Source organism: Hypanus sabinus, chromosome 22 (assembly GCF_030144855.1).
Source record: "Hypanus sabinus isolate sHypSab1 chromosome 22, sHypSab1.hap1, whole genome shotgun sequence".
Classification (NCBI taxonomy): domain Eukaryota; kingdom Metazoa; phylum Chordata; class Chondrichthyes; order Myliobatiformes; family Dasyatidae; genus Hypanus; species Hypanus sabinus.
The window spans coordinates 5,488,401-5,510,392 of record NC_082727.1 but is presented as its reverse complement, the minus strand read 5'-3'; the positions used below and the strand labels follow the sequence as shown (position 1 = coordinate 5,510,392).

Sequence of the window (21,992 nt, the reverse complement as noted above, 5' to 3'; positions counted from 1 at the left end):
CATATGGCACACAACACCTGATCCCATGGCTTCATGTGACCCTGATAAGTGAGCGGGGTGAGGGGGCTAAGTAGGTGCTATACCATGCCCAAGAGTGACCTGCAGGCTAGCAGAAGGAAGGAGCACCTCTGTTACTAGATAGGTCACCCTTCCCCAGAGAAAAGGCAGATGTTTATAACCCAAAAAGGCATTACTAATACGAAGCAGATTAGCTGGTCATAGGCATACAAGACCATGAAGATATAGACACAGAATTAGGCCATTTGCTTCATCGAGTCTGCTCCATCACTTCATCATGGCTGATTCATTTTCCTGTCAGCCCCAGTCTCCTGTCTTCTCACCGTATCTTTACATTACGTCTCCGTCTAAATGTGCAATGTGCAATTTATAGTAATTTGTAATAAATAATATGTACAACTGGACAGTCAATATTGCATAGAAATACAATTGTATCAATGTGAATTAATCAGTCTGATGGCCTGGTGGAAGAAGCTGTCCCAGAGCCTGTTGGTCCTGGCTTTAGTACTATTTCCTGGATGATAGCAGCTGGAACAGTTTGTGGTTGGGGTGACTCAGGTTCCCAATGATCCTTCAGACCCTTTTTACGCACCTGTCTCTGTAAATGACCTGAATAGTGGGAAATTCATATCTACAGATGCGCTGGGCTGTCTGCATCACTCTCTGCAGAGTCCTGCAATTGATGGAAGTAGAGTTCCCATACGAGGCAGTGATGCAGCCAGTCAGGATGCTCTCAACTGTGCCCTGTAGAGAGTCCTTAGGATTTGGGGACTTACGCCCAACTTCTTCAACCGTCTGAGGTGAAGGAGGCACAGTTGTACTTATTTCACCACACAGCTGGTATGTACAGACCATGAGAGATCCTCAGTGATGTGTATTGAGGAATTAAAGTTGTTTACCCTCTCATCCCCAGATCCGTTGATATCAAAAGGGGTTAGCCTGTCTCCATTCCTCCTATAGTCCACAACAAGCTCCTTTGTTTTTGTGATAGAGGGAGAGGTTTTCTTGAAACCACTGTGTCAGGGTGATGACTTCTTCTCTGCAGGCTACCTCATTATTGTTTGAGATAAGGCCAATCAATATAGTATAGTCAGCAAATTTAATTAACAGATTGGAGCTGTGGGTGGCGATATAGTCATGAGTATACAGAGAATAAAGGAGGTGTCTCTGAGGGGCTCCTGTGTTGAGGATTAGAAGGACAGAGGTGAGGAAGCCCACTCTTACCACCTAGCAGCAATCTGACAGGAAGTCCAGGATCCGGCTGCACAAGGCAGGGTGAAGGCCAAGGTCTCTGAGCTGCTTGTCGAGCCTGGAGGGAATTATGGTGTTGAATGCTGAACTGTAGTCCAAGAATAGCATTCTCACATAAGCATCCATCTTCTCCAGATATGTGAGGATGGTGTGTAGAGCTGTGCTATTGCATCATCTGTTGATCGGTTGTGTCTGTAGGTGAATTGTAGGAGGTCTACTGTGGGCGGTAGCATGCTGCAGATATTGTCCTTGACCAGCCTCTCAAAGCATTTGCTTACTATTGAGGTGAGGCTGTCATTCAGACACGTTACCTTGGTCTTTTTTATGTACAGGGACAATGGTGGATGTTTTGAAGCAGGAGGGCACTCTACACTGCCAGGTGTGCCACGCATATCCCGAGTACCCACCCTGGGATACCGTTCAGTCCCATAGCCTTGTGACCATATACTTCCTGATTATGTATTCCATATGCCACTTCACTGCACATTCTCCTAATCTGTCCAAATCCTTCTGTAGCCTCTCTGCTTCCTCAACACTACCTGCTCTTCCACAATTTTCAAATCATCTAACAGGCTACAAAGTCATCAATTCTTTCATCCAAATCATTGACAAATAATGTAAAAAGAAGTGGTCCCAACACAGACCCCTGTGGACACCACTAGTCACCAGCAGCCAACCAGAAAAGGCTTCCTTTATCTCCACTCTTTGCTTACTGCCAATCAGCCACTGCTTTATCCATGTTAGAATCTTTCCTGCAAAACCATGGGCTCGTAGCTTGTTAAGCAGCCTCATGCATGGCACTTGGTTAAAGGCCTTAGAAAATCAAGTACACAACATCCACCAATTCTCCTTGTTCTACCCTCCTTGTTATTTCTTCATAGAACGCCAAAGATTTCTCAGGCAAGATTTTCTCTTAAGGAAACCATACTGACTATGGCCTATTTTATCATGTGCCTCCAAATACCCTGAAACCACATCCTTAACAATTGACTCCAACATCTTCCCAACCACTGAGGTCAAACTAACTGTCCTGTAATTTCCTTTCTTCTACCTCTTTCCTTTCTTGAAGAGTGGAGTGACATTTGCAATTTTCCAGTCTTCTGGAACCATTCCAGAATCTAGTGATTATTTTGACAATGCCTCTCGAGTTTCCAGCATACTGCCACAGTGAAGACTGATACAAAATTCTTCCCAACCATAAGAGAATCCACTGATTCTTGAAAAATCATTACTAATACTTCCACAGTCTCTTTAGCCACATCTTTCAGAACCCTTAAGTGTAGACTATTTGGTACAAGTGATTTATCTACTTTCAGGTCTTTCAGTTTCTGGTAGTGTCATAACAGGATGATGTAAAATGCTTATTCAGTTTGACCATCATTTCCTTGCCCTGCATTTCTAACTCCCCAGCATCATTTTCCAGTGGTCCAGTATCTACTTTCACCTCTCTTTTACAGTTTAGATATCTAAAGAAACTTTTGGTATCCTCTTTAATATTGTTGGCTATCTTTGCTTTGAATTCCTTTTCCTCCTTAATCACTTCTTTAGTTGTTTTCTGTTTGTTTTTAAAAGCTTCCCAATTCTCTAACTTCCCACTAACTTATGCTCTATTACATGTGTTCTCTTTGGCTTTCATGTTGGTTTTGTCTTCTCTTGTCAGCCATGGTTGCATCATCCTCCCTTTAGAATACTTCTTTTTGAGATGTATCTATCCTGCACCTTCTGAATTGCTCCCACGAGTTCCAGTGATCACTGCTCGCTGTCATACCTGCTCTTCCCATCAGTTCTGGCCAGCTCCTCTCTCATGCCTCTGTAATTCCCTTTACACCACTGTAATGTGATACATCTGACTTTAACTTCTCTTTCTCAAGTTGCACGGTGAATTCTGTCATATTCTGATCATCATCTCCTAAGAGTTCCTTTACCTTAAGGTCTCTAATAAATTACGGTTTGTTGCACAACACCCAATCCAGAATAGCAGATTCGCTAGTGGGCTCTAAAAAGCCGTTTGACGAGAATTTTACAAACTCCCCCTCTTTTACTAGAGCCACTCCACCCTTGTTGCATTTCTGTCTGTCCTTTTGATACAATGTGTATCCTTGGGCATTAAGCTCCCATATAATCTTCTTTCAGCCACATTTCAGTGATGCCCACAATTCCACACATGCCAATCTGCAACTGTGCTACAAGTTCAACTACCTTACTCTGTATACTGTATGCAAATATTAACACCGTGTCCAATATTCATCACATTATTCGATTTTGTCCCCATTTTACATTGTAAGTCATCCAGTTGACTGCAATTCTCCCCCATCAGCAGCCTCTCTTTGCTAGCAGTCTCATTATACTCTGCCTCTGTTTGTAAACCAACTACCTCATCATCAACCCTATCACTTTGGTTCCGTCTGCCAAATTAGTTTAAACCTTCCTGAACAGTTCCAGTAAACGTGACCACAAGAATATTGATTCCCCTTGGGTAAGGAGCAACCCATCTCTTTTGTACAGATCATACCTTCCCCAGAAGAGATGCCAATGATACAGGAAGCAGATTCACCTGCCAAATCATCCTATTTTTACCCGCACATGGTGAGAGGCTGGAGGTCTCCCAGAATTCCCACATCTCAGTCACAGAACCAAACACTGCCCCCAAAGCCATTGTCACTGCACAACTGTGCCCTAACAGGCAAGGAATAAAGAACAGTGAAGAAGCAACTTAACTCACTAAGGCCTGATGAGCCAAAGCCACTCCAACACTAGCCCACTCACATAATGGCTGTTCTGCTTGCCCTTACATCATTTTTATTCACCCTTTCAAATGAATCCTGTTCTCTGATTGTGCACAGTCTAACTCGGAGCAACTGCCATGAAGCACTGACTTTTAAATCTTGAACAATGAACCCAGCTAAAAATGTAGCTTCTCTCATGCATCCTCTCACTGACTGGGCACAGTCTAACACAGCATACACCTACTTGCATGCAAGCCCACAAAGTTCAAATTAACTACAGCTTTTTCTTCATTAAGTTCAAAATTCTTTACTAACTCTAAATATAGCTTATGGCTTTTAGAGAGCATGAAATATACTATGTTAAGACATTATTTTCTTTCTACAGACTCGTGATAATGCAAAACTCTGCACCTTAACTTGCACAAGTGCATTCCCATGTTTGTTGGCCGGCTGATATTAACAACAGTTTGGAATAAGCTCTACTCTAAAATTCACATTTCAAATCCCTCCACAACCTCACCTTCCCCTTCCCTTCCTTAGTAGCCTTGTCTACTCCTATAAGTCTCCAAAATCTCTGCATGTCCTCACATGCTGGCTTTGACTTTTACACTGTTAATAATTGCACATTAAGCGGTCTAGAAACTAAACTGTGAAATTCCTTCTCAGACTAATGTTTGCTTTAAATATCTATAAAGCTTTGACAAAGATTCCTTAGGACTAGCAATGCAGACATGGAGCTCATTGGGATCTTATGCCAATTGTATTAATTGTATTTATAACAAGTGTGTATATTTGTAGGAATTAAATTCAAAAAGATAATCAGCTCTAGTTAACATTGTTTAATTCACAAATTAACAGTCCAACCAGAAATTTTGTTCACATCTTTGTGTTGTAAAGCACGTACTCTGTGAAACTATAACTAACAAGCAACCAACCACAATATACTTCAGCAACTAGCAATCTGCTGGAGGAAGAAGAAGCATCTGTGGGAGGAATGTGTCAATGTTTAGGGTCAAAACCTCCAACAGATTGCTTGTTGTTCCAGGTTCTAGCATCTGCAGCCTCTTTTACCTCCCGGTATACTTCACAGTTGATGGATAGATATCCAAGGGAGATCCTTAATTCATGTCTAAACAAATACAATGGATTCTTACCTCTTTTTCAGTGAGTAACTTAACATTCACCATTTTGGTTTGAATTGGGACAAGAGTCAATGCTTCAAATCTCAGGCTCTCTCTGTTCAAGTATTGGTACTAAATAAAAATAAAATATTGTTATTAATTAATGCTTAATTTTCCTACATAAAGCTACTTTAGTGAACTACTGGTGAAAAACAAGGTGATAACAACATATAGCTCACTTTGCAATGACAGAGATTATAAATCTTATAATATAGGTGTGAAGGCCTAACTAGAAAGCCAAACCTTCACCATCCTTTGTCATATATACTGTGGCCATTTTATTAAGTACACCGATGTTGCAAATATCTAGTCAGCCAATCATGTGACAGAAACTCAACAACTCAATGCATAAAAGAATGTGTACATGGTCAAGAGGTTCAGCTATTGTTCAGACCAAACATCAAAATGGGGAAGAACGTGATCTAAGTAACTGTGACTGTGGAATGATTATTGGTGCCAGGTGGAGTGGTTTGAGCATTTCAGAAACTGCTTTTCATGTACAACACAGTCTCTCGTTTACAGAGAATGGTATGAAAAATAAAACACATCCAGTGAGTGGCAGTTCTGAGGGCCAGTTCTGTGCCTTGCTCATGAAAGAGATCAAAGGAGAATGGCCAGACTGGTTCAAGCTGACAGGGAAGTGAGCATAACTCAAATAACCTTGCATTACAACAGTGGTGTGCAAAAGAGCATCTCTGGATGCACAACATATTGAACCTTGAAATGGATGGGCTACAGCAACTCCAGGTTCAATTCATGTACCTAATAAAGTGGCCATTGAGTGTACCTGTGAATATTTAATTCTTTTTTCCCTAATGTATCTTTGCTCAAAGGGAGAGCAAGAATTTATCTGAAAAGGAGGATTCCAGGGATTATAAAACTTGCATTTTATCAATTTTGTCATATTTATTTAATCATTCTAGTGCCTATTTGTCACTTGCATGCCTGCACCAGTCATGTTATATTGCCTGGCTACTCTCAATATTCTCTACCTCAATATTCAGACTCTAAGGGATTTCCACCAGCTTTAAAGTAACAAATCGTTGCTTGAGTAATCATGCTGATGATCAATTTTTAACTGCAATGGGGACCAAACAGAAAGCCAGTATCATGTTAGAAACAAAAATCTTTTTACAAACTTTATTTTTCCTAAGGTAGGGGAAGGCAAATTCAAAATGAATCTGCAAAAAGAATATTTCTGTGAGCTGTGGGTCAATCTATGTGACAGGCTGGGGCAAGATACTGCTTCATTCAAATGATAATTGGATAGTTTTGTCAGAAAGTAATATCTTTGGATGTAGCATGAGAAATATGAAGCACAGCAAGGTAAATGTGGCAGCACTAGAGAAAATATGACTCTAGAATATATTTTGTAAGGCAAAATCACTGGGATTTTCCTAGTACACTGTTGGGTGTGGATTAATTGATAAGTTATTGCTGGAAGTATTCAATGGATCAGATAGGGAGAGAAAAACAGACGATTCATAAAAACGAAAGAAAGAGATGTGTTTTAAGATGAAAGAAAAGCGAATAAGGGAGAAGTGAATAAAAAGGAAGATCTGTGATGCTGTAGACACAACTAGATAACAGTTCCCAGAGTAAAACCACGAACACAAGTAAGATTAAGAACAATTAATGTGAAACATCTTCTGGAGGACATTAGGAGTCTAGCTTGATCTTATTTGAGATACGAGTAATCGATTAGTAATTGTGTTTGTCAGGAATTAGATGTATATTCATAATCTAATAACATAAGTGAGATTTGAAAAATCAGAATTGTTATTTTACTTAATAATGATGACAGTCTCTTCATCACTTGAGACTTTTTAAGATCCCTATTTCATCCCTATGTTTCTTCAGCATCACCAAACAAATTGAGAGCATCCAAAGAGCATTACTGCTACCAAATTAGACAAGTGTGGTCAGAATCCATAGCAAGGTATATTAAGGATTTGCTGGATGGATCTGACGAATTGCTTAATCTACAAAGTTGCTGATTTCATTGCTGATTACCTTGCTATGTATTACACATACTCTATTTTCCTTTGGCATTTCCAATATTCTTATCTTTTGTTAAAAAGAAAACATGCCGTGAAAATTGCAATGGGTACAAATAGTCCAGCAATGGTTTCAATGATAAAAGGATAGCCAGAGGTGAATGTAAATGGACTAGAAATAGGGAATGAGCACAAGATGGTTAATATTATAAGTGATCACTACCATCATCAAGGACATTCACCATCCAGGCCACACTCTCTTCTCACTGCGGCCATCAGGAAGGAGGTAGAGGAGCCTCAGGCCTCAGCACCAGGTTCAGGAACAGTTATTACCCTCAACCATCAAGCTTCTGAACTAGTGTGGATAACTTCACTCATCTCAACACTGAACTGATTCCACAACCAATAGACTTACTTTCAAAGACTCTACAACTCATGCTCTCAATATTTATTTATTAATTTATTATTTTGTTTTCTCTTTTAGCATTTGCTCTATTTGTCATTTGCACATTGGCTGCCTGTCCATTTATTCGCAATTGAAGTTTTTCATTAATTATATTCTGTTTCTTTCTATTTACTCTAAATGACAGGGTCAGGAATGTCAGAGAATGAATCTCAGGGTTGTATATGGTGACATACATGGACTTTGATAGCAAGTTTACTTTGAATTTTCTTCAAGAATTCATGAAGTAAAACACGAACCTGTCTGCACTAAACAGTGATAACTGAGGCACAATGAATGATTTGATATAAATGAACTGTCGGAGACAGGCTGAAAGGGCTCTTAACGAATGAATTGCTCAGTTGACAGCTGATCTGATGCACAGTATATTGCAGGTCACTGAGGTTGAAGTTGATAATTGAAGTCCAGACTCTTAGACAAAAGACTCTGTAAAGAAAAGATTTTAAGGCTGCTGCTGTTTCAATACCATGGAAATAATATTCTACTATAAAGAATTCAACATAAGGTCATCTGCACTCAGATGTTACTTGCCTGAAAATAAAAAGTCTAGATTACCCAAGGCTGAATAAAATATTTGCACCAGCAGGTTGCGCATAATAACAATAAAAATGACAGAAAAATGTTCAAATCAAAATGGGAGCTAATTAGTGGCAATTGTACTCAGGTGACAGCTAGCCACAGGACTACAACAGTATGCAGGCTGCTTCATTTCTTTCAGGATCTATGCACCCTGAAGCACGTTTAAAAGCATCATTCATATCCCTTTCAAATCATAACATGGTGCATTATAGTCAATGAACAACATTTGAAGAGTAGTCTAATAAAGAAAGCAAGTACATAGCAAGACCCCAGAAAAAGCTATATGATAATGATGAGTTATAACAATATCACTATTTTAGAATTAATATTTCTTTGCCAGAGAATGCATTCAAGTATCAAAGGCTCTGAGGAAATTTAAAATAACGGGGAATGAACTATTAATGCAGTGGTCACGAAAACAAGTCTCCTGATTTTTTTGTTCCATTCCCTTTCCCAGTGAAACATCATTGATTGCTTAATGATTAAAACTCATGGTGGAGAGAGGAATTTCACAGTACAAGTTATTGCAACATTTTACAGTGCCAGCAACTCGGGTTCATTTCCTGCCACTGTCTGTAAGGAGTTTGTACATTCTTACTAACTGAGTGGATTTCCTCTGGAACAATAATTCCTCCCACATCCCAAAGGCATAGGGAGCGAGTGTAATTGGGCAGCACAGGCTCATTGGGCCAGAACAGCCTGTTGCCATGCTGATTCTCTAAATAAAAAACAATAAAATCAAACTAAGGAATTAATATTGGTCAAGCCCACCAGGGCATGCATTTTGTTAAATCTTCCACTTTGTTGGCTAATATATTTGCTTTATTAAAAACTTTAAAAATACACTTAACATAATGAAGGCAGAGAATTTCCAATTTTGGCAAATGACATTTTTAAGAATGAGAATGGAAATGCAAAATATGAGACAAAGTTGGACATCGAAGAAACAATATTTGAAAATGGTTATAAACTGCATGTGTTCTTTCCTCAGCCATGTGGGAATGCCTTGCTAATTTATCACAGATTCAATAAGGTAATAATGTGATTTAGAAGCAACAATAATTGATCTAATCAGGGAAGTAGAAATATTTGTTTATTGATTGAGATACAGCACAGAGTTGGCCCTTCCAGTCTCTGAGCCACACCACCCAGCAATCCCAATTTAATCCTAGCCTAATTTACAATAACCAATTAACCTACCTACTGGTACATCTCTCGTCCATGGAAGGACCAGGATGGTATTATAGGTCCACGGATCGAAGATACAAACTCCTTACAGACAACAAAGGGCTGTGATATTCTTGAACCCAGCAAGAAAATATCACAATGACAGTGAGCAGCTTCAATTTCCTGGGTACCAACATCTCAGAAGATCTTTCCTGAGCCCAACATAATGATTACGAAGAAAGCATGTCAGCAGCTATATTTCATTATAAGTTTGAGGAGATTTAATATGTCACAAAGAATCAAGCAAATTTCTACAGATGTACATTTGAGGGTATTCTGCTTGCACAACCATCTGGTATGGAAGAGGCACCACACAGGAACGGAAAAAGCTGCAGAAGGTTGCAAACTCAGCCAGCTCCATCGTGGACATTGACCTCCCAAGCAATGAGGATATCTTCAATAGGCAATGCCTCAAAAAGCTGGCATCCATCAATTAGGAATCCCATCAACCAGGACACGCTCTGTTCTTATTCCTACCATCAGAGAGTAATTGCAGGAGCCTAAATACACAGACTCAACATTTTAGGAATAGTTCCTTCCCCTTTGCCATCAGAATTCTAAATGAACAAAAAGCCCGTGAACACCATCTCAGTATTTTTGCTCGATTTGCACTACTTATTAATTTAATGTTAGATATATACAATAGATCAACAGCAGATACAATCTCAATGGTTCTTCACACGGCTTTAGACCAGCTGGACAAAACAAACACAAAGAGTTGCAGAACCTGGACCTCTGTGCCTCCCTCTGCAATTGGATCCTTAACTTCCTAATCAGAAGAGATAGCAGAGGTACTTATTGAGTATTTTGGTTCAGTATTCACTACAGAAAAGGATCTTGGCGATTGTAGGGATGACTTGCAGTGGACTGAAAAGCTTGAGCATGTAGATATTAAGGAAGAGGATGTACTGAAGCTTTTGGAAAGCATTAAGTTGGATAAGTAACCGGGACCAGACGGGATGTGCCCCAGGCTACTGTGGGAGGTGAGGGAGGAGATTGCTGAGCCTCTGGCGATGATCTTTGCATCATCAATGAGGACGGGAGAGGTTCCAAAGGTTTAGAGAGTTGCAGATGTTGTTCCCTTATTCAAGAAAGGAAGTAGGGATAAGCCAGGAAATTATAGACCATCTAGTCTTACTTCAGTGGTCGGTAAGTTGATGGAGAAGATCCTGAGAGGCAGGATTTATGGAGATTTGGAGAGGCATAACATGATTGGCTTTGTCACAGGCAGGTCGTGCCTTACGAATCTGATTGAATTTTTTGAGGATGTGACTAAACACATTGATGAGGGCAGAGTTGTAAATGTAGTGTATATTGATTTTAGCAAGGTATTTTGATAAGGTACCCCATGCAAAGCTTATTGGGAAAGTAAGGAGGCACGGAATCCAAGGGGACATTGCTTTGTGGATCCAGAACTGGCTTGCCCACAGAAGGCAAAGAGTGGTTGTAGACGGGTCATATCCTGCATGGAGGCTAGTGGTCAGTGGTGTGCCCCAGGGATCTGTTCTGGGACCCCAACTCTTCGTGATTTTTATAAATGACTACCATGAAGAAGTGGATAGATAGGTCAGTAAATCTGCTGATGACACAAAGGTTGGGGGTGTTGTGGATAGTGTGGAGTGCTGTCAGAGGTTACAGCGGGACATTGATAGGATGCATAACTGGGCTGAGAAGTGGCAAATGGAGTTCAACCCAGATAAGTGTTATGTGGTTCATTTTGGTAGGTCAAATATGATGGCAGAATATTGCACTAATGGCAGTGTGGAGGATCAGTGGGATCTTGGGATCCAAGTCCACAGGACACTCAAAGCTGCTATGCAGGTTGACTCTGTGGTTAAGCATACCGTGCATTGGCCTTCATCAATCATGGGATTGAGTTTAAGAGCCGAGAGGTAATGTTGCCGCTATATAGAACCCGGTCAGACCCCAATTGGAGTACTGTGTTGAATTCTGGTCACCTCACTACAGGAAGAAGGTGAAACCATAGACAGGGTGCAGAGGAGATCAACAAGGATGTTGCCTGGATTGGGGAGCATGCCTTATGAGAATAGGTTGAATGAACTTGGACTTTTCTCCTTGAAGCGACAGAGGAGTAGAGGTGACCCAATAGAGGTGTGCAAGATAATGAGAGGCATTGATCGTGTGGATAGTCAGAGGCATTTTCCCAGGGCTGAAATGGCTAGCACAATTGGGCATAGCTTAAAGGTGCTTGGAAGTAGGGCAAGTTTTTACACAAAGAGTGGTGAGTGCATGGAATGGGCTGCTGGTGGCGGTGGTGGAGGTGGAAACCGATAGGGTTTTTTTAAGAGACTCCTGGATGGATTAGTTTAGAAAAATAGAGGGCCATGGGTAAGCCTAGGTAGCTCTAAGGTAAGGACATGTTTGGAACAGCTTTGTGTGCTCTAGGTTTTCTATGTTTTGTGGTCTAAGACCACAATCTGCGCAGACTGGTGATAACATCTCCTCGCTGACGATCAACACTGGTGCACCTCAGGGGTGTGTGCTTTGCCCACTGCTCTACTCTCTCTATACCCATGATTATGTGGCTAGGTATAGCTCAAATACCACCTATAAATTTGCTGATGATACAACCATTGTTGGTAGGATCTCACTTGGTGACGAGACAGCATTCAGGAGCGAGATATGCCAAATAGTGTAATGATGTCACAGCAACAACCCGGCACTCAAAGTCAGTAAGACAAAAGATCTGATTGTGGACTTCCGGAAAGGTAAGACAAAGAAACACATATCAATCCTCAGAGGAATCAGAAGCAGAGCAGTTTCAAGTTCCTGGGTGTTAAGATCTCTGAGGACCTAACCTGCTCCCAACATATTGATGCAGTTACAAAGAAAGCAAAACAGTGACTTCATCAAGAGTTTGAAGAGATTTGGTATGTCAACAAATACACTCAACAACCTCTATAGATATATGGTGCAGAGCATTCTGACAGGCTGCATATCTGATTGGGGGGGGGGGGGGGCAGGCACTACTGCACATGACCAATAGAAGATACAGAGGGCTCCATCTTGGGTACTAGCCTACAAAATACCCAGGACATCTTCAAGGAGCAGTGTCTCAGAAAGGGAGTGTCCATTATTAAAGACCTCCAGCACCCATCAGGTAGGAGGTACAGAAATCTGAAGGCACACACTCAACGATTCAGGAACAGCTTCTTTCTCTCTGCCATCCAATTCCTAAATGGACATTGAACCCTTGGATACTACCTCATTTCTGTTTTTTTGCATGATTTTTAATCTATTCAAAATACGTATATTGTAATTGATTTTTTTTCTCTTCTATATTACGTATTGCATTGAACTGCTGCTGCTAAGTTAACAAATTTTGTGACACATGCCAGTGATAATAAACCTGATTATGATTCTGATAAAATTTATAGTTTTTTTATGTATTGTGCACAGCACAGCTTCATCCACAGTTTCATTTTGGACAGAACCCAGAAGACTAGAATACATTTTTCTGCTGCTTGGACTAACACAGAATCTGGTCCAAAACCAATGGATGAAGTAGCACTTCAACTCACCCAAGAGAAAACCTTTTGCCATACACAGACCTATTTCCTCTCTGTATAACTGAAATAATCATTACTTTTGTATTAATTGACTCATCCATTTCTGAAAGGTCATGTAAAGGGTAGCTGCCTGGAATGGAAATTTGCAACAGTAAAAGGGGAGCTGCATACAACCCACGCTACAACTCAATATTCAGCTCTATTTCCCAACACTCCTGCTGAGATATGAATGAAGTCCAAGCTTGATTTTCAAACAAGGCAGATGTTACAAGGTAGATTAAATAGTCTTGAACGACACCCAGCAGAGAGGAAAAGTCCAGCCAAGAGGATTCTTTATACGGCCAATATTGTAAAATCTGAATTGCACCGAACAAGACAAAACCCTTGGGCTAAAAATTTACCTTGGTTTGTGCGGGTACTATAAGAAATATACTTTCAATCCGTATTCCAAAACTACCATCTTCGTAATAGCCAGGCTCTAAAAATAAAGACAGAAATTTATCAGTTAATGTTCTCCAGATATCAAGCATTGTGTTCATTAGTTATGTCAGATGGCCATTACTGCATGAAGAGCAAAAGGGGTATTGTTAATTCAGTTTTAATGCTTTGTCTCATTTTTTCACTATTAGCTTTGATAACAATGCAACAAGTCAGTTTCTTTTAGGTCGTACCAAGTTATGTACTATGGCCTTTTCAAAGCACTGCTTTCTATGATAGGATTCCTCGCTCCACCATGAATTTTAATCATTGATGCTTGTATAATTAAGCAATCAGTGGTGTCTCGCTGGGAAAGGGAATGAAACACAACCAACTTAGGAGACGTTTTTGATGACTACTGCATTTATTTTCAATTTTCTGAGGCTTCAGTACTTTAATGTATCACTTGGCAAAGAACTATTAATTTTAAAAGAGTAGAATATCTCAGTGTAGAGCATATTAACAATGAATACCAAATTTCAGTTGCGTTCTGGACTCAGATACAATCGAACATGATTGTCAGCAACAATTTCAATTTTCACTACCTTCACCAGTTGCACTAGATAAACTTGACAGAAGCGATAGGAAAACAAGCAAGCAGACAGGGAGGTGAGGTGGGGAGAGATGGGGAGTGGGTTGGAGATAGAAGCTCTAGGGAACAGTGATGTTAGACAAGTATCAAAATTAGAAATGATAAAGTACTTTTTTGTAAAATATGATATTCTCTCAAAACTGGTGCCATCTTCATAAAGCCCACGCTCATATCTGGAGTATCTGACAAGAAAGATGCCTACATCAGACTATTGTTTATTGACTACAGCTCCACCTTCCAATACAATTTTAAACAAACTCATCACCAAACTCGGGACTTTGGGAGTCAATGTCTCCATCTGCAAATGGATCCTTGACATCCTGACCAACTATCAATCAGAATAGGTAGCAACACCTCTGCAACAATTATTCTAAACACTGGTATTCCAGAAGGTTGTATCCTCCACCCTTGACTATTTCCTGTACAACCATGACTACATGGCCAGATTCTACTTTAACTCTATCGAGAAGTTTGCAGATGACACCACTGTAATGTTCCAGATAATGACAAGTCAGAAGATAGAAAGCTTAGTCATGGCAACAAACTTTCCCTCAATGTCAGTAAAATAAATGAGTTCCAGAAGGGGAGGAGTGCACATGTTCCTGTGATGAGGTTAACAGCTTCAAATTTTTGGGAGTGGGCATCACCAATAGCCTATCCTGGTTCAACTACGTAGATGCCACAGCCAAGAAAGTTCACCATTACTGCTACTTCCTCAGATGGCTAAAGATATTTGTTATGCCTCCATTGACTCATAATTTTTATCCATGTACTATAGAAAGCACCCTATCTGGATGCAGAACGGCTTGGTATGGCAACCGTTCTGGACGTGACTGCGAGAAAGTAGGAGCTGTGGAGACAGCTGAGCAAATCAGAAACCAGCCTTGCCATCATGGATACTGTTTACAGTTCCTGCTACATCAGTAAGGCAGTCAGCATAACCAAAGATCTGCTCATCCAGGGGATCCTCTCCTCTCCTCTTCCATTGGACAGAAGATACAAAAGCCTGAACGTTTTTACCAAAAGCTCAAGAACGGCTTCTACAAGACTATTAAGATAATTTCTTAGGATGATATGATATACACTTAACCTCAATCTCCCTCATTATGATCCAGCATTTTGCTTCCTACACTACACTTCCTCTGAGGCTGTTACACTTCAATGTGCATTGTTATTGTTTTAACTTGTTTTTCCTCAATGTGCTGTATAGTAATTTGCTCCTTATGCAAGATACTGTAACTCAGAACATGTGACAATAAAAACCAGCCCAATGTTCCCATCAATATACAGGTTGAGCACCCCATGTCCAAGGTACTTGGGGCCAGAAAGTACAGTGAGATAGCTTGGTATCACTATCATTAATGATTCTGAATTTATGTGCTACTGGTTCTTACACTTGTTCACTACACATATGTACTTAACAGTAAATATTATTACACACCATTAATATATTGCAAATATAACATGTGCAGCATTGGGAGAATACATGAAACAGCTGCTGATCAACCAGAAACGACGACAGGCTTTCGGTCTCCACCTATGATGCTGCATGTTGATTAAAGGTTACAGCACGCTGTGCTTGTAATTTAGGTTTATGTGAAGTATAAAAGCAAACAGCATTGTAGACTTGTTCTGGGGTTAGATGTTCATCGGTGATTATCTTTGCATGTGTGTTCCAATAGATACCTCTGCTGGATCTTGATCTGCTGTCGCTTTATCTTTAAAATTTCTTTAAATCTTTAAAAATTTAATGCTGTGCCTTTTCTTAAATTTTTGCAACCAGCCTGATGAATAATCATATTATCTTCAGTTCATTGCTCTTGGACTTTGTTTCATGATCAGAGACATGTTAAGAGACACATGCTCACTCCAATGCTGATGAATGTATTCTTTCAATACATGATCCAGAACTTCATTTTTTGCTTTATGCAGCATTTTTCTATTTTTCATTAACTTCTGTTCATTACACAAGTGAGGTCACTTTTCAGAACTGCCCGAGATGTTCAGAGATCTGTGCATTGTCTGGGAACCTTCTCAGTGCTTTGTAAAATTTTCCATTTGTGATGTCACAACAGCGCTTGAAAAAAATCTGGATCTTGGAAGACTTCGAAATTTCAGATAAGGGCACTCAACCTATATTGTGAATTCCGGTTAACTGGGCCAACAGTTTTTCAGGGGAGATGCTTATTTGGGACAGGGAGACTTGCCAAACAGTTTCTAACTAGCATCAGTCATGTGCATTTCTATGGCTGTTAAACACGATACTGTGCTTAGAATGAACAGTTCTTAAATAACACCAGTTGCATATTGGTGTTCAAAAGGCAATGAATTTTGGCACTGATAGTTGGTGAGAAACTAGCAGTAAGACAATTCAAAACTGTTCAGCTTACTGCGGTTTCAAGCCTTCATGTCTGGAAGCGCCAGAAATGTTGAGAATGAAAATGAAACGATTTCACTATTTTAACAAGTTAGGAACTACAAAGAATTTGAAGATATTGACAATGATCTTGAACATTTCAATTAAAATGAAGATTTGGATGATGCAATCATCAAAAGCATTGTCTGAAAGTAGACCATTATCCGCACTAGGTGTCTGCACTAATTTTACCCATTTACAGTCAATGAAAGATGGCAGCATACACTGGATGAATTGCTCTGTCGATAACTATTAGCAATTACAGTTTTATAGTACCTAGTGTTCTAATTTGTTATTCAGTTAAACAGCAGTTTGTCTTTTTTAATACATTTTTAACTATTTCCATGAAATAGTATAGCACTCTCTCTGCTTACACCTGCAATCACTGAAAAAGGATTTTCAGAATCGATTCAAGGACTTGAATGGTCTGGAAATTCTGAACTGGGTAATTAACCCATTTCTTTGCAAGGCGGAAGAATAGGAAGAGAGCTTACAAGAAGTAATTATCAAAAATTCAGAATTATAAAGAAGCAAAAATGCTTTTCAAAAAGGTTGGCTTTTATGGCATGTGACTACACTGTCATATGAAGTTTCGTGGTCTTTGGAAAAGAGCCAAACTGTTCTTTATTGCATTTCCATCCTTCTACCTTGTTGAAAGAGGATTCAGTACAGTGAACCACACACTCACAAAAAATACAGAAACTGCTTGGACTTGTTACGCGTGGGGACTTAAGGCTTTTGCTCTCACAACTTGAACTAGATATTTCAACTCTTGCTAAAAACCACCAAGCTCAAGGATCTCATTGATATCAAAGCTCTTGTATGTGCTCAGGTACCTGTGTAAGCTAGGTTTAAAGACAAATAAAAATTTAAAGCAGAATCATTTTTCTCATGTTAGCATGTTTTTACAATATGGGGGCGCTGGAAAGTATATTGTGCTTAAGAGGAGCAATGGCAAGTATGACGGTGCTTTGGGGGGGGGGGGCGTTGGGCTACAAAAGGTTGGGATTGTACCTGCCTCAACTACTTTCGCTGGCAGCTCAGTCCATATACTGTTATTACAGTTTCAACCAGAAACACACTTACATTAAGCTGATTGAAACCATTAACTTTAGTTCTTGAAAATAAGCTCAGAAAAAAAGGGTTTATAATTCAGAGGAACTTAATATAGATTGCTAATTGTAAATTTGAATCCTCCTTACAAGACCCCTTTCCTAATTACTATCACTAAACCCCTGCAACATTATTAAAAAGTTCACAATAATATAATGAATTATTCAAATCTAATTTGAAGTAGATCAACTTACTTTCACCCCAATCACTTGTCAGATTCCTAACTGACTAACATGAGACCACTGTGTTAATTATAAATCCTTTGATTATTTGTGAAAGGCTGGACAAGAAACAAATTTTCCTTCTATATGGAACTCACTTTTAAATAAAATCAAGTGCATTTTTGCATTAAAGTTGTTGTCAAGCTAACATAAGCCCTTAGATATCTTCCACATTCAATAAACAATCTTTTAGTCATTCATAGTATGAGATATGCTGACATCTGGTGGCAAAAACTGACACTGCAAATATTTGCTGACCTGGATATTTACACTCAAAGTAAATTTATTATGAAAGTACACATATGCCACCATATGCTACCATGAGATTCATAATCTTGCAAGTGCACACGGTAGAACAAAGAAATAAAATAGAATTGATTTAAAACTACACACAAAGACTAACAACCAATGTGTAAATACAAACAAAAGCAAATATTCATCATAAACTAACAAGTAAATACAGAATACTGAGAAAATGAGTCCATACATTGTGGAATCAGTTCAGGGTTCAGGTGACTGAAGTTATCCTCTCTGGTTCAGAAGCCTAAAACTTCAAGGGTAGTAATTGCTCCTGACCGTAGTGGTATGGGACCTGTACCCCCTTCCTAATGACAGCAATGAAAAGAGAATATGTCCTGGATGGTGGGGATCCTTGATGATGGGTGCACTCCTTGCAGATGTAGTCAATGATGATAAGGGACTTTTCCTGTGATGGACTAGGATGCGTTCACCACTTTCTGTAGGCTTTTCCGTTCTTGGATATCGGTGTTTCCATACCAGGTTCTGATGTAACCAGTCTGTATACTCTCCACAGTGCACCTATAGAGGTTTAGCACAGTTTTAGATGACATTCCAAATCTGCACAAACCTCTAAGAAAGAAGAGGCATTGCTGTGTGTTCTTTGATATGGCACTTACTTGCAGGTTCAAGGAATTTAGAGTCACAAAGCTGTTCCACCTCCAATCCCACAATGAGGACCAGCTCTTGGAACCCCAGCTTCTTCCTCCTACATGCAATAAGCTGACGTTAAGCTAACGAGAGGTTGTTGTTGTAGCGCCATACAACCAGATTTTCAATCTCCCTCCTTTATGCCGATTCATCAACACCTTTGATTTGGCCAACATCAGTAAACTTACATATGGCAATTGAGCAGTACTTGGCTCACTGTTCTACTCACACTAATATTATTACTGTAAGGCTAAGCACACAGCCTTTTGGTGCACCAATGCTGACGGTGATTATGAAGGAGATGCTGCTGCCAGACCATTCTGACTGGGGTCAGCAAGTGCGGAAATCAAGAATCCAGTTGCACGAGGAGGCGTTGAGGACTAGGTCTTATGAAGTCAATGAAGGGTCTATCCTTTTCACTGACCTGAAAGAACCACTTGGAAGATCTTGGGAAATTGTAGAATATGGAACTCTTTACCCCCAATGCCACATTGAATTTGATGCCAACCTTAAAGACCTATGACAATCCATGATTAGTCAACCAATAGGCATGCTGATCAACTGATCAGAAAGTAACAAGCACAGAGCACCATTCATATCTGAGTCAGTGCATGCAAATTAAAATAAAGTCTGCGTCATACACATGGGATTAAGGCAAAAGATTAAAACAACAAAATAAAAACTAATCCATATGCAATATGGATCCTATGTAAACAATTCTAAAATGGCAGCACGCAGACACAACAGCTTCTCTGACTCCCAATAATGGTGCTAGCTTTAAATTCGCAGTGTTTCAAAGTTTCTAGTCAGCAATTTCAGTATATTGTGTTTTATTAATTTTAATAATTTTACTAATTTTATATTTATTAAATTTTTCTCTTATTATTATTTTGTTCTTCAAGCTTAAGGGTTTTTTAATACTGCGTCAGATCCGGAGTAACAATCATTTTGTTCGTCCTCACACTTGTATACTGAAGAATGACAATAAACAATCTTGAATCTTGAAAATTAATTTTCCAAGTGAAAACTAGGTATAGTTGAAGTTCTATCAGTGATTCATAACAGATCTATTTACAAAAGCTGCAATGTGCATCCTATGGAAACTTGGCATATTACTAACACCAGCCTCCTGATTTCCATGTTTAAGTAGCACACACAAGAAAGCCAGAAGTTGCTGACAATCTCAGTGCAATGACTGTGACCCTGAGCATTCACTTGTAAGTGTGCAACTCAAGAGTGATGGAGTACTCTAGCTATTGTTCATAGGAGTCATTATACACTTTCTACTGTTAAAGGTGACAAGTTTGACAAATATTTCATTGAAGTTAACTTTTGCACAATCCAAGCTGTTTTGTATTGAAAGCCAGCAAACTAGCTTAAAGGTTTACCTGACCCCAATGCAGGGGCTTGCGAACTCCTCACCCCTGGAACTCTGTTGTCATATTCTTTTTCTGGTCTCCTGCCTAATGATCAGATACAGACACCATTACTTGTTGTATTTCAACTTTACTCACCATCACTCAGAATCATTCCAGCCTGAAGAGGTTCATCAGCAAACGTTTTATAACTAATACCACAAGGGCCTTCATGGACATTCAGGAAAGATCCCACTCCATGTCCCGTGCCGTGAAGATAATCCAAGCCATGTTCCCAAAGGCTGGCTCTTGCAAATGAATCAATGAGGTGTCCTAACAGAAATGAACATATAGTAGAAGTAAATGTAATGAAATTAGCTACATACCCAACCATATATAGAAAGTGGCCACATGCAAGAAAGTTTGAGAGGAGTTATCAATTCATCACATTGCACTTTGGAATTCCCAGAGGATTTGGATCAAATGAGTGCAATACCGTGGAACATTAGGAAAGAAACATGACAAGATAGATGATTCATTTATCTAGGTCTACTGTACTGGCAAAACTACAGGATCATCAGGCATAGTAAAACAGGTCAGAAGGAGCTGTTTATTACAATGACAGATATTCTTGGTCCTGATGCAGGATTATGAGCTGAACGCGAACAACTCCTTTCCTCCCACAAATGCTGTTCGACCCACTGAATTCCTCTTGCAGACTGTTGCAGCAACTCTGAGCTCTATCTGCTGTTTCTAAGGTTCTATAATTCACTATGTCCACAAATCAGATTAATTAATTTTGATAATTCTTTGAAACCACTACCTTCAGCCTTCATCACACACTCTGCCTGTATTTCTATATTATTGCAATATTTTATTTTGATTATTTATTCAATTCAGTTATAAAAGTTGCTACTGAATCTGCTTTTCTTTAGTCAGAGCAGCGCTGGACAACATGCAAAAAAAAAAATCTCAATTCACCTCTTTTGAGCAAATGAGGCTATCTGTGGTTATTCTGTTATCATTCTGTTATTACTGGATGATTATGAACATCTCTATTAAGGTCTTCATTAGCTTTTACTGCTCTGAGTGAGGACAACCCTAGCTTTCCTAATTCCCCAAAATATCACCTCTATTTGCATACTACATCAAGAGGGGAAAACCCAGACACCTTCAGTTCTGTACAGAAAGAGAACATTTACATCTGACCTCAGTTAGATTTGGGGCAAGGCTGAAACAACACCTTGGCAATGCAGAACCCCAGGCTACTGGTCGTCTGCAGTACACCAAACAAATGCAGTAAGAAATCATTGCAGGATTAATACAATTGCATTCCTGTATAAAAGTGAAGTCTGCTCAAAGCACATTCCCACACCAGGATTCCAATTCAATTTTTCTGAAATGTTCAGTTATGCTCCTTTTTCTTGAAACTACCAAAATACATTTTTTCTGCAAAAACACTAAAGGTAGTAAGCTGTATATTTTCCACCTTCAATTTCATCATGTTCCTTCCCAGCTACTGCTACAATTTTTAACCCCATCACTACTACCCTCAATCAAATCCCTACCTCCCACCAAGTACTGATACAATTCAACTTTGAAAGCCATTAGAATGTACCTGCACTACCATTCAGCAATGAATTCCAGATGCTGGCACTCTATCTGGATTTCCTTCATGTAATCTTCAATTCTTTTGCTACCATATTAAATGTCTCCTATCTGGTTTGCAACCCTTTCAATGACATCTCCTCTGGACCCTCACTGCTGTACGAAGAAAACTTCTTGATTCTGCAGCCTTTCTCTGCAAAAATAGTCAATCTCCAATTTTCTTGCACTCTTTCCAAGGCTTTCAAACTTCTCCTCAATTGTGTGACCAGAATTACATACAGTTCATAGAA

The 21,992-nt window shown here is 39.5% G+C and overlaps 1 protein-coding gene across 4 annotated transcripts in view; it reads right to left on the bottom strand.

Annotated features, from left to right (window-relative positions):
* The window catches only part of xpnpep1 (X-prolyl aminopeptidase (aminopeptidase P) 1, soluble), a 98,348-nt gene that overhangs the window by 8,909 nt on the left and 67,447 nt on the right, over nt 1-21,992 (bottom strand). For 3 of the 4 annotated variants that reach the window (XM_059947007.1, XM_059947008.1, XM_059947006.1), the window contains exons 17-19: nt 20,254-20,427; nt 13,374-13,450; nt 5,150-5,248 (exon numbers count right to left, since the gene is read on the bottom strand). In XM_059947007.1, the coding sequence (XP_059802990.1) occupies nt 5,150-5,248; nt 13,374-13,450; nt 20,254-20,427 (350 nt within the window). Of the gene's footprint in view, nt 1-5,149; nt 5,249-13,373; nt 13,451-18,302; nt 18,611-20,253; nt 20,428-21,992 lie in introns of those variants that run through there. The other variant, XM_059947009.1, reaches the window with a different exon arrangement.